General features: G+C 40.6%; 1 protein-coding gene across 7 annotated transcripts; it reads right to left on the minus strand.

The window, feature by feature from the left end:
* Positions 1–344: 344 nt before the first annotated feature.
* On the minus strand, positions 345–12425 carry LOC135089118 (inhibitor of growth protein 3-like). Of its 7 annotated transcripts, none has more exons than XM_063984373.1 (9): positions 12309–12425; positions 11523–11646; positions 10819–10857; positions 6646–6837; positions 5695–5905; positions 1810–1940; positions 1551–1664; positions 1218–1347; positions 345–895 (listed from the first exon to the last, which is right to left on the minus strand). In XM_063984373.1, exons 2-9 carry the CDS (start codon positions 11571–11573, stop codon positions 702–704), a joined length of 1062 nt encoding a protein of 353 aa, XP_063840443.1. In that variant the 5' UTR covers positions 11574–11646; positions 12309–12425; the 3' UTR covers positions 345–701. The 7 variants fall into 7 exon arrangements, with proteins under 7 accessions (XP_063840443.1, XP_063840441.1, XP_063840445.1 ...); XM_063984371.1 differs by having other exon boundaries at positions 12243–12353; XM_063984375.1 differs by lacking the exon at positions 12309–12425 and adding an exon at positions 12154–12288.
* Positions 12426–15178: the final 2753 nt, after the last annotated feature.

The following is a 15178-nucleotide window of genomic DNA, read 5'->3' on the forward strand; positions in this document are numbered from 1 at the left end:
CCCTCCTTTGGCCTCACTACATAAGACTTTCTTCTTTCTCTCGTCACTATTCTGTCCACCTCTCTAATGCAAGAGTCAACCAGTATTCTCAGTCATTCATATCTTTTTCTGATATACTCAGGAACTACCTGCCTGCTTCTGTATTTCCACCTCCCTGTGACTTGAACTCTTTCAAGAGGCTGGTTTCAAGACACTTATCCTCTTGCTTTTTTTTTTATTATTCTATCTGATATATCTATGGGAACTGTCATTAAGTTGGCCTTTCTTTTTGTTAAAATTTTCATTGTCCAAGGCCAGTGGCCCTCATATAAAAAAAAAAAAAGAAGAAAAAGAAAACACACACATCCTCAATAATTTTCTCTAATAAATTTATGATGAAATAAAATTTTTTCCACAAAATATTCTCGTAAAATAAGGGGTGCATCTTATGGAAAGGTGCATCTAATATGCCGGCAAATATGATAAGTTGTTCCATCTTAAAATTTAGCAGGGTGTGGTGTGGTCCCAGATTTTTCTTTTACTTTATTCTTAACAGTATTATAATTTTATGTCAATCTAGATATACAATTTTATGTAAATCTAAAGCAGAACAACAACTAAGGTGCAGCTTGTGAGCAACAGTTCTTGTGTATTACTGTAATATATCACATGTCAGTGCTACACAAGCCATGAATCTTTTGTTTGCTAATCCAAAGCATTGCCTATGGTTTGATAATAACTTTTCCAATATTCTTCCTCTCACTGATCTGCTTGGAAGCCTCTATTATGTTTTCAAACTTCCAAACAGAGTCTATTCGTGGCTGTAGTTTCTTGGCAGTGATCATCTCAAGGATTTTCTTCCAGCCTCGGTTAAAATTAGCAGGATCCTTGTTGCGTAGCTCATTCAAGTTAAATCCTGAAAAACAAGATGACCAAGTACATGAGAACATAGTAGCATCTGGAGGACAATAATTCCGTGCATTTCACATCATTCTACACAACAGAGCTCACAGCTAAACTGAATAGTGTTGGGGCTTAGGTGTTGACTCATCTCATCATGACCATTATCCTATCACTCCTTACCCTGACACATGACAATCACTTAGGTTTTATTTAACTATGTTCCATCTTATAAGAGTATTATCAAAGCTATACATATTCCACCCTACATGGACATCAAAAAAGCTATTTAAACAGAGGATCTGCTTGTAAGCTGAGTGCTGCGTGTAGCTGTATACCTGCAATGCTGTGATTGTTCATGACGAGTGAGTATGGAGTCACATTTTTTGTATCCCACCACACCTTGAAGACCTGCCACAGGTTGCGCTGTTCCTTCCCTACCATGCTGCGTGCTCCTATCAGGACCACCTGTTTTTAACACACATTTTGTTAATAATGATAGGGCAACATCAAATTAATGTGAAAGAATTTGCTATTTCCATTAACATTATAAAATGTTTCCCTTTCTGTCATCTTTTCAGTTTTTGATGGCATATATGCACTTATTACTAGCACCACAATATCATACATGGATCTTAAGCTTCTTTCCTCATGTACACTTCTTTTGTTACCTTGCCAAGTGGCTCTAGGAGATTTTGGCTCTTAGTAAAATCTGTCCCACTCAGGTTGTCCAGCACTAAGCTCACACCCTGAGGTCTCTGTTTCAGCACCTCAGTTTCATAGTCCTGAAAAGAGTCCTCATAATATGTACATATTTCCTTTAAATGTTACACTAGCAGGCATATTTCCATGACAAATTCTTCAGTTGAAAAAGAAAGATGACTGCTTATTGGCTGCTGCACTGTTATATTTATTTTTCACATGACAGACCTGATCATAATGGATTGGAAAGTCCACTCCATTGTCCTTTATGGCCTGGTGCTTGTGCTGTGAGGCTGTGCCAAAGACTGTTACCTGTGGCACAGTCTTAGCAAGCTGAGTGGCCGCCCAGCCAACACCTCCTGGCAGGGTAAAATACAAAAAATAATATAGAAATCAAATATTTAACATATTTCAGCACTGTAAAATCTAAATATAATATGTAAATAAAAAAAAATTAATATCTAGCATTACAAAAAATAAAAATAATATGGAACTCAAATATTTTTTATTTTATTTTTTTTTTATGTAGGAAGGACACTGGCCAAGGGCAACAAAAATCTACTAAAAAGAATCACTGAAATGCCAGCCCCATAACAGGGTCAAAGCAGTGGTCAAAAATTGATGAATAAGTGTCTTGAAACCTCCCTATTGAAGGAATTCAAGTCATAAGAAGGTGGAAATACAGAAGCAGGCAGGGAGTTCCAGAGTTTACCAGAGAAAGGGATGAATGATTGAGAATACTGGTTAACTCTTGCGTTAGAGAGGTGGACAGAATAGGGGTGAGAGAAAGAAGAAAGTCTTGTGCAGCGAGGCCACAGGAGGAGGGGAGGCATGCAGTTAGCAAGATCAGAAGAGCAGTTAGCATGAAAATAGCGGTAGAAGACAGCTAGATATGCAACATTGCGGCGGTGAGAGAGAGGCTGAAGACAGTCAGTTAGAGGAGAGGAGATGATGAGACGGAAAGCTTTTGATTCCACCCTGTCTAGAAGAGCAGTGCGAGTGGAACCCCACCAGACATGTGAAGCATACTCCATACATGGACGGATAAGGCCCTTGTACAGAGTTAGCAGCTGGGGGGTGAGAAAAACTGGCGGAGACGTCTCAGAACACCTAACTTCATAGAAGCTGTTTTAGCTAGAGATGAGATGTGAAGTTTCCAGTTCAGATTATAAGTAAAGGACAGACTGAGGATGTTCAGTGTAGAAGAGGGGGGACAGTTCAGTGTCATTGAAGAAGAGGGGATAATTGTCTGGAAGGTTGTGTCAAATTGATAGATGGAGGAATTGAGTTTTTGAGGCATTGAACAATACCAAGTTTGCTCTGCCCCAATCAGAAACTTTAGAAAGATCAGAAGTCAAGCATTCTGTGGCTTCCCTGCGTGATATGTTTACCTCCTGAAGAGTTGGATGTCTATGAAAAGATGTGGAAAAGTGCAGGGTGGTATCATCAGCGTATGAGTGGATAGGACAAGAAGTTTGGTTTAGAAGATCATTAATGAATAATAAGAAGAAAGTGGGTGACAGGACAGAACCCTGAGGAACACCACTGTTAATAGATTTAGGAGAAGAACAGTGACTGTCTACCACAGCAGCAATAGAACGGTCAGAAAGGAAACTTGAGATGAAGTTACAGAGAGAAGGATAGAAACCGTAGGAGGGTAGTTTGGAAATCTAAGCTTTGTGCCAGACTCTATCAAAAGCTTTTGATATGTCCAAGGCAACAGCAAAAGTTTCACCAAAATCTCTAACAGAGGATGACCAAGACTCAGTAAGGAAAGCCAGAAGATCACCAGTAGAGCGGCCTTGACGGAACCCATACTGGCGATCAGATAGAAGGTTGTGAAGTGATAGATGTTTAAGAATCTTCCTGTTGAGGATAGATTCAAAAACTTTAGATAGGCAGGAAATTAAAGCAATAGGATGGTAGTTTGAGGGATTAGAACAGTTACCCTTTTTAGGAACAGGTTGAATGTAGGCAAACTTCCAGCAAGAAGGAAAGGTAGATGTTGACAGACAGAGCTGAAAGAGTTTGACTAGGCAAGGTGCAAGCACGGAGGCACAGTTTCGGAGAACAATAGAAGGGACCCCGTCAGGTCCATAAGCCTTCCGAGGGTTTAGGCCAGCGAGGGCATGGAAAACATCATTGCGAAGAATTTTGATACGTGGCATGAAATAGTCAGAGGGTGGAGGAGAGGGAGGAACAAGCCCAGAATCGTCCAAGGTAGAGTTTTTAGGAAAGGTTTGAGCAAAGAGTTCAGCTTTAGAAATTGATGTGATAGCAGTGGTGCCATCTGGTTGAAATAGAGGAGGGAAAGAAGAAGAAGCAAAGTTATTGGAGATATTTTTGGCTAGATGCCAGAAATCACGAGGGGAGTTAGATCTTGAAAGGTTTTGACATTTTCTGTTAATGAAGAAGTTTTTGGCTAGTTGGAGAACAGACTTGGCATGGTTCCGGGCAAAAATATAAAGTACATGAGATTTTGGTGATGGAAGGCTTAAGTACCTTTTGTGGGCCACCTCTCTATCATGTATAGCACGAGAACAAGCTGTGTTAAACCAAGGTTCAGAAGGTTTAGGACGAGAAAAAGAGTGAGGAATGTACGCCTCCATGCCAGACACTATCACCTCTGTTATGCGCTCAGCACACAAAGACGGGTCTCTGACATGGAAGCAGTAATCATTCCAAGGAAAATCAGCAAAATACCTCCTCAGGTCCCCCCATCTAGCAGAGGCAAAACGCCAGAGGCACCTTCACTTAGGGGGATCCTGAGGAGGGATTGGAGCGATAGGACAAGATATAGATATGAGATTGTGATCGGAGGAGCCCAACGGAGAAGAAACGGTGACAGCATGAGTAGAAGGATTAGAGGTCAGGAAAAGGTCAAGAATGTTGGGCGTATCTCCAAGACGGTCAGGAATACGAGTAGGGTGTTGCACCAATTGCTCTAGGTCATGGAGGATAGCAAAGTTGTAGGCTAGTTCACCAGGATGGTCAGTGAAGGGAGAGGAAAGCCAAAGCTGGTGGTGAACATTGAAGTCTCCAAGAATGGAGATCTCTGCAAAAGGGAAGAGGGTCAGAATGTGCTCCACTTTGGAAGTTAAGTAGTCAAAGAATTTCTTATAATCAGAGGAGTTAGGTGAGAGGTATACAGCACAGATAAATTTAGTATGAGAGTGACTCTGTAGTCGTAGCCAGATGGTGGAAAACTCGGAAGATTCAAGAGCGTGGGCACGAGAGCAGGTTAAGTCATTGCGCACATAAACGCAGCATCCAGCTTTGGATCGAAAATGAGGATAGAGAAAGTAGGAGGGAACAGAAAATGGGCTACTGTCAGTTGCCTCAGACACCTGAGTTTCAGTGAGGAAAAGAAGATGAGGTTTAGAAGAGGAGAGGTGGTGTTCTACAGATTGAAAATTAGATCTTAGACCGCAAATGTTGCAGAAGTTAATGAAGAAAAAGTTGAGGGGGGTGTCAAGACACTTAGGGTCGTCGATAGAAAGGCAGTCCGACCTGGGGACATTTATGGTCCCCTCCCCAGATGGAGACTCCGAGGCTGGTGTAGGAGTCACCATGATGATTTTAAAATTTTTGAGTGAAGGGTGTGTGTGTTATTAGGTGCTTGTAGTTTTGTGTGGAGGAAGAGAGTTGTCTTTAGAGGGCAGGCTGTGACTGCCCCCTTGTGTTGTGAGACACAAAGGGAAACGTTCAGTGAGGTCACAGCTGGGTTTAATGATAAGTTCACAGTTACCCTGAACAGTGCTTTAGACCTCACTGGGAGTAATTATCGTTTCAGCAGGTGTCTACTGCCTCCTCCATACATACATTTAGCAATGTAAGACACAAAAATATTATGGAAGTTAAATATCTAACATCTTTCAGCATTGTAAGATATAAAAATGGTATAAAAGTAAAATATTTAACACCTTTCAGCACTGTAAGACACAAATATAGTGGATGTCAAATATCTAACAACCTTCAGCACTGTAAGACACAAAAATAGTATGGAAGTCAAATATTTAACACCTTTCACCACTGTAAGACACAAAAATAGTATAGAACTCGGGTAGAAATGTAGCTCAGGTTCTCAATAAGTCCCTGCCACACACAACAAACCTGCTGCACTGTGGATGAGGACAGAGCCTCCCTCCCTCAGTCCTCCCATGTGGAAGACTGTGAAGTAAGCAGTAAGGTAAGTCACAGTAAAGGAGGCAGCCACATCGAAGCTCATTTCAGGTGGAACAACCAACACACTGTCGACACCCACGGTGATCATCTCAGCACATGCCCCTCCCTTGGGGCAGTGAACAGCTACATGGTCTCCTGGCTTAGGGTACAGAAGTGGATTGCCTTGAGCTTCCTAGAGTACTTTAGATGCAAATTTTTGATTGTTGCAAAACAGTAATCTATATTTTGGAAAGATTCTCAGGGCCTTTACTGCACAAAAGAAGAGTTAGCTAGACAAAGAATATCCATCATACATTGAATAATGAAGAAATAGCTGCAGCATTTAACCTCATCTGCCTAAAAAGAGAGTTTTCTGTTATATCTACTTACAAGCTAAGCAAGAACAGACTTAAAAAGGAGATAGTTCAAATATAAAACAGGGTTGTGAGTGTAACTAACTCAGCAAGAATGTGATAAGTAGAAAAGCATTACTTACAATAGACTGGATAAATCTATATATGATGATGGCAGGTGGTTGGTTTTAAATGTTCAGGAGGTGTTTTGTTTAAGTCTGGCCTTTTGCAGTCTCCTTATATTGTTGTATTCCTAGATTCTTATATTTGCATTTTACAGAATTGAGGCAAGCATGTTACCTTTGAATACTGTGACTGTGTGGATATGTATGCAAGTGTGAGATACAAAACATAACAAAAGTGCCCTCACCTTTACTGTTTATGGGTATGTGGGCAAATGTAAGACACAAGACATTACAGAAGTGATCTTTACTATGTATAAGTATGTGGGCAAATGTAAGATAAGGCATTACAGAAGTGATCACCTTTAATATGTATGGATGTGCAGGCAAGTGTGAGATACAAGACATAACAGAAGTGATCTCACCTTTACTGTGTCCACCTCCTCTCCCACGGCCACCACCACACCCGCACACTCCAGGCCTAGGGTGCAGGGGGGCTGTGTGTCGGGGCTCAGGCCTTGGCGAATATAGATGTCATAGAAGTTGAGTGCACATGCCTTGACCTCAACTGTGACCTGATCCGGCAAGGGTTCAGGAGGAGGCCCATCTTTCTCAACCTATAGAATAACATCCTTTGAATATTACACACCTTCCAATATTATGAAAAAAAGACATTTTACCCCCAGAGAAAACAACTTTCCTGGTGGTGAAAGTAAACAAGATACAGATTCTTTTTGTTATCTCAAGTAGTGATACCATAGAGTGCAGTGAATCTCATTGATGTATGAACTAATGAGCTGCTTTATAGTAAGAGCTCCATAAAGACCAAGAACTGGGGATATGTAGAGGAACTGCTTGATGTTGCTTTGCCTGAAACACTGTGTGGATTATGGCATCACTTCTTTGCAACTCTCAGCAACATTTCCTGAGGCTCACCACTTTCAGTCAGAATTTTGGGCAGGAAGTTAATCATACCATCACTACATCTTATAACAGATACTTTTTTACTGGAAAGTGCATTAGTGAAATACGATGCATTCTAAGCATTAACTTGTTCTGAAACAAGCCATCAATACTTTCATACTCATATCTTATGCACAAATATATATCCCACATACTCGTACATACCAATAATATCCAACATCCTTAGATACTGATGAATGATCTTAAGGGTTGTGTGGAAAATAAAACACAAAAGAAATTTTATAGTATATTAAATTTTCCACTAATACTATTACAATTATAATAACTTGTCTCTTCCGTGATCAACAATACAATAATGCTTTACATACTTATGTCAGTGATAAAAATGTATACAGGTTAATGCCCTCATGTCCTTACCATATGAGTCCACACAGCTTTGGTTAATTAGTGCTTGATTCAAACGTTACCAGACTGAAACTAAGCATGCCAGAGTTAACACTTTCAGATTACACCAAAGTTGCCTGAATATTTTGTTAATAGCCTTTTATGAGAATTTCAACTCTGAGGGAAGCATTCCAACACTTTTCTAATATCAAGCAGCATAAACTAATGCTTTAGGCAGGAGAAATACACCATACTTAGCAAAACTTTCTGTGGTCTGGAAGAGAATTCTGAACATAGCTAATCACATTTCATGCATGAGCTCAGCACTAACTCCACATACAGAACAAATCCAAACATAGTAATTGTTTGTAAGTTAAAATATTCACAGCAACTCTTCAGGAGAAAGTAATTAAATTCCTTTAATGTGAATATACACAGACAACAATATACAAAATTAGATCTCATACCAGAATACACTGCAATGTGAATTATGACAATATTAATAATAAAAAGTAGAGGAATTTTAAGTATAAAACCTACAAGTATTGCCTTCTTTTGTCTAGCCATAACAGTAATGAATAAAGCACTAGAAATACAGAATGATACAGCTGATCATCATGAGCCATACATGTCATCCACAAGACTGCTGGTACAACAAACACACACACACACACGCAAAGTTATATCTTTCAGCACTCCAGGTATATGAGGGAAAAAAAAAGATGAGTAATTCCCTATCTCTTCCCGAAGTCATGTACTTCAATGGGACTCTTCTACACTTCGGTTGAGATAAGAATAATACCTAAAACTCTTCCACCAGTATGAACATTCCAACTCCTTAGCACCATTACTATTGTACAAATGGAACAGGTCATCTTTCGAAGCTTTACCACACACAATAGTCTTCAATTAGATTCTCTTTTATAAAATGAGACAATACACAAATTTCAAACACTCACAGAATTCCTTCCACTTCCTAAAATTATTCATTATACTACATGCTTTCCTATTCATGCACAAGTCAGACAACACCCATGAAAAAGCTGAACATATAAACAAAACATAAAAGTAAGAAATAGTTCATAAATACAGTTTCTCTTGGTCTCTTCCTGATTCATAGGAGTATAAAAGTCTTGAAGGAAGCGTTTCCTTTCCTCTTCCTTCTTTTTAACTGCCTTTCTCAACACATGTGGAGTCTATGGACAGTTTTAAAATCCTTATATCTCAGTGACATTAGTAACAACCAATATATTACTTATGTACACATCCCTCATGCAAAAATATTTATGTACATGTCCCTTAAACATCACACACCAAGTTACCTCACTGTCCTATCTGCTACAGTCCCTGCCTCACTTTCTTGCCCGGCGGTTCATGGCTGCAGCACACTGGGGGCAGTACCACTTTCCTTTAGGGGTTGCAGTGATGCCCACACAGGGATAGTGGAACCACTCCACAGGACACTTGGGGTTGTCACAAGCCACCATATCCCCATAAGACACCTGGTTGCAGATGCAGTACCTTGGCTCATTGGGGTCATAAGTCCAGTCCGGGTTCTCAGCATTGGGGTCAAGTATGGAGCTGTGCAGGGGATCATCTGAGGGGGCAGGGGAGGCCTCCATGGGTGGGGCAGCAGGAACGTTGTTGACAGGATTGTGTTTTTTCTTCTGTTTCTTATTGCTAGATCCTGAAGAGCTGCTGGCAGTCCCTGTGGTGGTGGAGGCAGCTTCCTGGGGCAGGGCAGAGGCTGCAAGGGCCGTCTGGGCAGCGTTGGCCAGCTCACTGCCTATAGAAAATTCTGAGGAAAATCCAGAGGTGATGGCATCATAAGAGGCCTTCAGGCTGGCAGTGCGACGACCTTGCTGCATCTGCTGGGTGGCAGCAATGGCTTGGGAGGCAGCGGCTGCTATGGCATTGCTCCCTGCCCCCATGTGGCCCAGGGTGTAGGATATGGCCGATGGCGGAGGGGGCGGGGAGACAGCCATCGAAGTGGGGAGAGTAGCTGGTTCCATTCTCTCCTCCTTCTTAACTGGTGCAGTAGTAGCAGCAGCAGCTGCAGCAGCAGCTGCAGCAGCAGCGGCAGCAGCAGCAGCAGCTGCAGCGGCAGCGGCATTGGCAGCAGAGGACTGGCGGCGGTCAGCAGTCCGAGAGGCAGAGGAAGACGAGTTTGCAGACACATAGCAGCGGTTTTCCTTCTGGCTGTCTGGGATGGGTTCATCAAGTTCCAAGGACCGCTTTTCCAGCAGTTCAGTCACTCCGGGGCTGTCAGCCTCCAGCTCACACTTGAATTTTTCCAGCTCTTGGTCCAGCTTCCTCACATAGCGCTCTAGGAGGTCATGCATGTTGGTGGCAATGCTCACCTTCTCATCGGCATCGTCCAGCAGCCGATAGTACTCCTTGCGGATCTTCTCATACTCAGTGTCCCGTTCCTGTGGCTTCATTTTCCTGGCATTACCAAAGAAGGTCTTGATCTGCTCCTCCAGCTGGTCTGATGTGTTCTGGATGCCAAGGTCCAGCTCACGCAGGTCTGTTGTGCGGTCCCGGATCTCTTGCGGGATCTGCTCTATCACCTCCAGGAAGTCCTCCAAGTACAGCATGATGCAGGGCAAGGGGAGAGGAGGGGCCGAGGAATGGAGAGGTGGTGAGTGTTCCCACCTTTACTAGTCTAAGTCAAAAAGTGGTGAGATGTTGGTGAGTTCACTACAAGCTTCATAATCACATACAAGCTTGCCACATCAAAATTAGGTGCATGATTTGACACAAATCTTCAAGTTTAGTCTATGGTTTATGGTGCCCCGTTCAGCAACTGTTCTGTAGTGGTTTTCCCAATAGACAAGAGATGCTGTATGTGTCCTGCAGTGGCTTGTTCCGTATTTATGAGACACTCTAGCTATACTGTATTGGCTCTTCAAGTAGACAACAAGATATGCTGTATCTATTCTGTAGTGGCTTGTTTTATATTTAAGATATTGATGTCCTGTTGTGGCTTGTTCTGTATTTAAGACACACTGTAGCTGTACTGTAGTAGCTTGCTCTGTATTTAAGACACACTATGGCTGTTCCGTAGAGGCTCTTTAAGTAGACAAGAAGATATACCGTAGATGTCTTGCAGTGGCGTTTTCTGTATTCAAGAAACACTAACTTCTGTAATATCCTGAAGTTTTAAGTGGAATTTGCCGCGACCAGAGCAGGAGTCACGACCAAGGACTGATGTTGCAGATATAAGTCATGTTCTTTTTTGTTATATCTGAGGGCGAGGCGAGAACAGAACAGAGCAGCGTGATTCACACCTGAGGACACCGAAAGCAAGGCGATGCTCTGGCTGTCAGCTGATGGACGTAAACAAAGCTGGAATCATGTTTTATACTTTTCATCTCTACGTCATGTGAAGGAAAGAGGAAAATGTTAGGTTTGATATGAACGGAACGGAGATGATGCGAGTGATTTTATCCGAGGTGTTTTATTGTTTGAATGTTACCGTGGAGGGAACAGGGAGAGGCAATAAATGCTTGAATAAGCAAAGGAAGGAGAGGAAGAAAGGAAAAACATTAGATACACAAAAGCAAAAGAGCACAAGTTATGATGATAATTTGACATGAAAAGAACAAGGATGATGCAAATAATTTTATCCGGTATCTGCTGTAGCTTGAGTGTACTCGTGGAGGGAACAGGGAGAGGAAATAATTGTTTGAGTGAGTGAAGGAAGGAGAAAAGGAAAGGAAGGACATCAGATATAAAAAAAAAAGAAAAAAAAAAAAGAACACAAGTCATGGTGAAAACGTCGTAATTTCATGCATTTATAAGCAAAATCCTAAGAAATAAGAAAACTACATTAATTACATTGGTGTCTATTGAAGGAACGCATAAACATGTTAAAACATGTTAAACATGTTAAACTTAGAAACTGGAAACACACACACATACACACAGTCTCTCTCTCTCTCTCTCTCTCTCTCTCTCTCTCTCTCTCTCTCTAACAGATTAATAGATTTACCTGCAGTTGTTCAAATCCACCCACTGCTTTCACCACAACCTTCTTCACCATCACGGCGCCTCTGGGATACTGCTGCTGCTGCTTGGGCTGTCTGACCTGAAGGACACCGGCAGTGTCTGGGAGGCTGGAGGGGACACAATGCTCATGATATACCAGATAAGGATCCTTGTGACATCCCCACCCTCTGATGTGAAGATCCTACGTCCTACACGCACTATTATAAAGTCATATTCATGCAGTCTATATTGTTTCTACACCTTCCCTGCCCTCACTGTTTTAAAGTTATATATGCATTTGCTGAGAAGTTTCTCTCCTTATTTTCCTCACTGTTTTAGTTATATGCTTGTGACATTGTCATTTCGTCCTTTGAAGATCCTATCCTCATTTCCCTCACAATTTTAAAGCTATACACATATTTTTGCGTCATATCCATCCTCTGCTTTGAATATCCTACCCTTTCTCTCTTAATAAAGTCGTTATATAGTAAAAGTCAACTTAGTGTTTCATTATGGGTTATGTAATTGAAGATGACTGAAAAAAAAACTAAACAGAAAACATCCAAAAATAGTCAGAAAACACTTAAAAAAAGAAAATAACACACTAAACAGACAATAAAATTCCAGAAAAACACCTTCAAAGTTGGTATATGCACTGATGTTATTCTGCTTCTACTTTGATGTAATTTTCTACTATCACTTTAGTATTCCTAGGTCAGGTCACCTCGTGAGGACTGCAAGGTCCATTGTGGTCTCTCTCTCTCTCTCTCTCTCTCTCTCTCTCTCTTACTTCTCCTAGTGGTGTGGAAGCCAAGGCCCGACTGTCTCGAGCTGTCAGATGCCTAAGCCGAGAGATTACGTGAGGGAGGGAAGGGGAAGTGCAAATGCTGACTCACGTTTTCTTTTCTACACTTAACTTTTACTATTTTATTTATTTATTTTTTTTACACTTTCCTACTCTTAACTGGTATCTTTTTACTTAACACACACACACACACACACACAGTACAGCCGCAAAACAGAATTTCTTACACCTACCATATATCTCTGTACTCATTCGACACGCACACACAATATATATATATATATATATATATATATATATATATATATATATATATATATATATATATATATATATATATATATATATATATATATATATATATATATATATATATATAATATGATACAAAATCGTGTCTTCACACTCCTGTTTACCATAAAGAAGAATAGCAGAATGACAAAAACTTGATAAGAATGTTTTTTCCTCCTTATGATGCAAAATAGTTTCCTTAGCATTCTTCTTAATTGTTTTCCTATTTTTTTTCTTTTTTGAGGGATGTAACCTCGCATGTACATAAGAGAGAGAGAGAGAGAGAGAGAGAGAGAGAGAGAGAGAGAGAGAGAGAGAGAGAGAGAGAGAGAGAGAGAGAGAGAGAGAGAGAGACTTTTTCTGTGATCGTCCCTCACTGAATATTACTAAAGAATAAACATAGATAACATAATAAAAGCAAGGTAAACAATGCAGTGAGGTGTTGCACCAGATTATAATATACGATGGAGTCTACATTTTTATAGACGAAATAAACACCAGAAATTATAACATCCGACCGACATACACTGCAAAAAACGTGAAAAAATAACCAGATTGATTTCATGATGAATTTTCACGTCAACTAAATTCTTAGCGAAAACAACGACATGCAACACTGATTTAAAATGAATGAGGAAAACTAAAAAAAAAAAAAAAAATGCTGGAAGACTTATAAACTGTAAGGTGCCAGAAACTTGTTTAATAACTTCTGAAACAAGCCAAAGCCAAAGTTTGTGAGTGTGTGTGTGTGTGTGTGTGTGTGTGTGTGTGTGTGTGTGTGTGTGTGTAGCAGTAGAACTAGTAGTAGTTATAGTAGTAGTAGTAGTAGTAGTAGTAAAATATGAATATGTTATTATATTGTAGCCTGTACTTAGAGAGAGAGAGAGAGAGAGAGAGAGAGAGAGAGAGAGAGAGAGAGAGAGAGAGAGAGAGAGAGAGAGAGAGAGAGAGAGAGAGAGAGTGTGTGTGTTAGGATGTCATGTGTCTTGTTTGGCGTAGATTTTAAGAAAAGTTTTGACGAATGGGAAAGGAAGTTGTTAGGAAAAGAAGAGAGGTTAATAATGGGTAGGAAAATGTAAATGTCTCCTATAGTGGAAGAAATAAAGGTGGAATAGAGACTGAATTAATGAGGAGCCAAAGAAATAAGCATTTGTAAACTAAGGAAGTGAAAAAAAAAAATACTGTAAAATAGTGAATAAATTGCATAATACGAAAAAAAACGAGAGAGAGAGAGAGAGAGAGAGAGAGAGAGAGAGAGAGAGAGAGAGAGAGAGAGAGAGAGAGAGAGAGAGAGAGAGAGAAGCAAGGGACGTGGGAGAGGCATGTGAAGGAAGATGTGGAGGGGGAGAGGAAGAAGGCAAGCCTAAGATTCACGTTAAAGGCAGCTCTAACCAATGACAGCTGCCAAGAAAAAAAAAAAAGATGACACGTCGCTTTTGTTAAAAGTGTAGGTAAGAAAGCTGCCTCATCACGTAGGGACCCGTCTCTACGTAGGTGTAAACGCGTGTACAAGATTGGAAACAATAACGAAGATCAATACTCGACATAAATATTATAATGTTTAATAGAACAGCAAAACCAGTGACAGATTCTCGTAGTAACGGAGAAATGGAGTCGATAGTTCAATACTGCCATTGTTGAATTAGCTGCGTGTCTTTCCTTATAAGTCTTGTACACCTACAGTATAGGGAGCTTCTAGTTAAACCCTTCATCTTCTACTGGCATTCTATTCTCCTTTTTCTTCCACTTATCGTCTTCTGAAACGTCCTTTTCCTCTTCTTCGTCTTTTATTTTCACATTTCATCTCTTTTTATTCCAAGTCTTCTTTTCGTCTTTCTCATCGTCTTCCAATTTTCATCTACTCTACGCCTCCTTCCTCCATCTCCTTTCTTCATCCTTCTCCTCCTCATCGTCTTCCACTTTTCATCTACTCTACGCCTTCCTCCATCTCCCACCCTCCTCTTTCAGATCTATTTTTCGTCAATACTTCATGGTGTTTCTTCCTTCTGAACAGCCATTTCTCCTCCGATAACAGCCACAAGCAAGCAACATTGACGCCGCCACACGCAACATTTCAATGCATCACGACGCGTGGCTATCCGGTTGCGTCCAAGGTTGCGTTCACACTACTGTTTCCTTGGGTCACGTGACTGGGAGGTGCTGCATCATGTATCTGCGTTTTTACTTCGGGTAGTAGAGGGTTAGTGTTGCTATTGATTGTCTTCGGTTCATTAGGTCTTGGTTATTCGGGACATGCATTCTTACACGCTTTCAATAAGAACTATTTTCAAATGCCACTTTATTTATTTATTTATTTATTATTATTATTATTTTTTTTTTTTTTCCGTTTTCATGGGTATTTTCCGTTGTTAAACTTTCTATAGAGCCACGAAAGCACCCTTAAGACCTCAACAACTTTTATTAATGCCTGTTAAAAATTGACGAGTTTTTCACGTTCTCATGAGTATTTTTCCCCATGCTAAACTTTCTCTAGAGCCACACAAGCGCTCTTAAAGACCTCAGAAGCTTCCACTGATGCCTGCTAAAAATAGACGGGTTAAAAC

Source organism: Scylla paramamosain, chromosome 32 (assembly GCF_035594125.1).
Source record: "Scylla paramamosain isolate STU-SP2022 chromosome 32, ASM3559412v1, whole genome shotgun sequence".
Classification (NCBI taxonomy): Eukaryota; Metazoa; Arthropoda; class Malacostraca; order Decapoda; family Portunidae; genus Scylla; species Scylla paramamosain.

Bases quoted from the DNA above. Each gene is read 5' to 3' on its own strand.
- LOC135089118 (XM_063984370.1), bottom strand. From the start codon at position 10,125: ATGCTGTACTTGGAGGACTTCCTGGAGGTGATAGAGCAGATCCCGCAA.